The sequence below is a fragment of the Populus euphratica genome, unplaced genomic scaffold (genome assembly GCF_000495115.2).
Source record: "Populus euphratica unplaced genomic scaffold, PopEup_1.0 scaffold16.1, whole genome shotgun sequence".
In the NCBI taxonomy this organism is placed as follows: domain Eukaryota; kingdom Viridiplantae; phylum Streptophyta; class Magnoliopsida; order Malpighiales; family Salicaceae; genus Populus; species Populus euphratica.
Window position 1 is genome coordinate 1,426,362 of NW_011499882.1, and position 2,088 is coordinate 1,428,449.

Here is a 2,088-nt window from a genome sequence, read left to right on the forward strand (position 1 = left end):
AGCCACCGTACACCTTAATTAGGAGAATAAATCAGATGATTTAAACTAAGATATAAGATAATTATTCAATATATCAACTTTATTCATTAACATTTCAGATTTTAGTACTCATGAATTTCAAATCTCTATCTATTTATCATAGTGGATATAGGTGTACATCAAATACAGTTGAAAAGAAAATAAACATAAACAGAAGAAAAGGATTCATTAAACCTAGAAAATAACATTTCTGTCAAATATACAAGCTTAACATGGAGAACTTAACAGTTGACATTCATAATTTCCCTTGAGAAATAAACTATATACTGCAATTGAAAGATAAGGACCTTAATTGCTGGTGTGTGAAATACTTTCACATTGACTGGAAGAAGGGAAGCAAACTTATCCATTTGTTGCATAGAAACTGAATCAACTGATTGCCGACGGCCAAAGCTGTCGATGAGAACGTACATATTCTGAAGAAGAAAAATCCATCAACAATCAAAGGCACGGACATTTACATCATGTGTATATTCTGTAAAAGATGAAGCAAGGACAGTTTAATTCCCTGGTACGGCTTTCAATAAGCTAAATTCTATAATGACTGCAGATGATTCTTTATGAGTCATTCAAGCATTGGGTTTGCATTATATACTGACAATGCTTGCTCGTGCAAGCATCAATAAAGACAGGACCAGCAACAAATCAATTGCACAACCATAGGCCCATAGGAAACGAAAATCCGACATGAATCTAAGACATGGTAGGCCATTGTTTGTCCGTGAGGACATTGATGCTTGGTTCTTGTCTGACGGGGTGCAAGAAAATCTCAATCCAATATCTTCCTAGCAGGGAATGAGCACAAAAAGTCTGAACCAAAATCATTACTGGAATTTATAAGTTAATGTTGAGCCTTTAATTAAGCCAGGAGAATTTAAATGATTTTATATGACTAATTGAATTCTGTAATCTGTTAATTAGGAAAGCAGGATTAAAAAAATTTACTTCAGATTAACTTTGTTTTAGGAAATTGATCATGGAGCGGGAGAAAAGTAAAAGGAGGAAAATCAAATACTAAACTTTCTGCTAATTACAGTGATATTTTACTAATTAATTCTACTAATTTAATCTATCCCAGCTAGTGCTGTATATCATGGTTAAACGAAAATGATCACAGAGATATCATAAACCCATCTTTTATTTCATCAAGGGACGCAACTAGCTAGCTAGTACCCTTACAAGTGATCATAGCTATGATCATGGATAAGTAGTACTGCTAGCTATGGAGTTCAGCAGGGAAGAAATCATTGGCAAACACAGTTAACAGCCAAGAAATCATTGATGGAAAGAGGGGAGTCTCTATTCTACTGTGTTAATTACTATTTTCTCTTAAAGGGTCCAGCTACACATTACCGCCTCTAAAGAGATCACCTACTTTACAGGGGACCAGTTACCTGAGTTTTGCAAAAAGACTGATGAAGAATTGACACTGGGCTCAAACATATTTAGATAGAAAAAAAACCAAAGCCACAAGAGTACGGTACTATAAAGCAGTGTAATCCTAAAAAGTTCATGCAATTCAGAAGAAAAACATGTCCATATAAGATCTCGTGTTAGCTTACCTTTGAAGGGTGGTGAAAATTTAGAGCTGTATGCTGGAAAATTCCTAAGGGATCGCATGATCCAATGAAATGACTGAACATTAACACCTTATAGACATCAAAAGTCATTAGATCAATGCGATCCCTTTGGAACACTCCAACTGCACTAAGCATTTGATAACAATTGAAGAGCTGTTGTAGGTTTTCAATGTAAATAGCTCTTGGAGCAGCACACGGAAATACAAAAAACTAGGGTTGGGTTAGTTCTTGTTTTATAGAAAGAGATAAGAAATATTGTCCTCTTCTGCTACCTCACAGTTTCATGAACTATGACTCTTGATATGTTAAATTACTAAAATATCTCTATCCAATCATACATTTTTTTAATTGGATTTTACAGTTTAACCTAGCAATGAAATGAAAATTAGGCTTCCTGGTGCCTGTGTGTCATATTCACATATGAATTCATTTTGTCGTATGTATATGGCATCACAATGATCATTTATTC

General features: G+C 34.4%; 1 protein-coding gene across 1 annotated transcript; it reads right to left on the bottom strand.

The window, feature by feature from the left end:
- Nucleotides 1-226: 226 nt before the first annotated feature.
- On the bottom strand, nt 227-1,822 carry LOC105129659 (uncharacterized). Its single transcript, XM_011031814.1, has 2 exons — nt 1,602-1,822; nt 227-455 (listed from the first exon to the last, which is right to left on the bottom strand). Exons 1-2 carry the CDS (start codon nt 1,752-1,754, stop codon nt 261-263), a joined length of 348 nt encoding a protein of 115 aa, XP_011030116.1. The 5' UTR covers nt 1,755-1,822; the 3' UTR covers nt 227-260.
- Between the last annotated feature and the right edge of the window lie 266 nt (nt 1,823-2,088).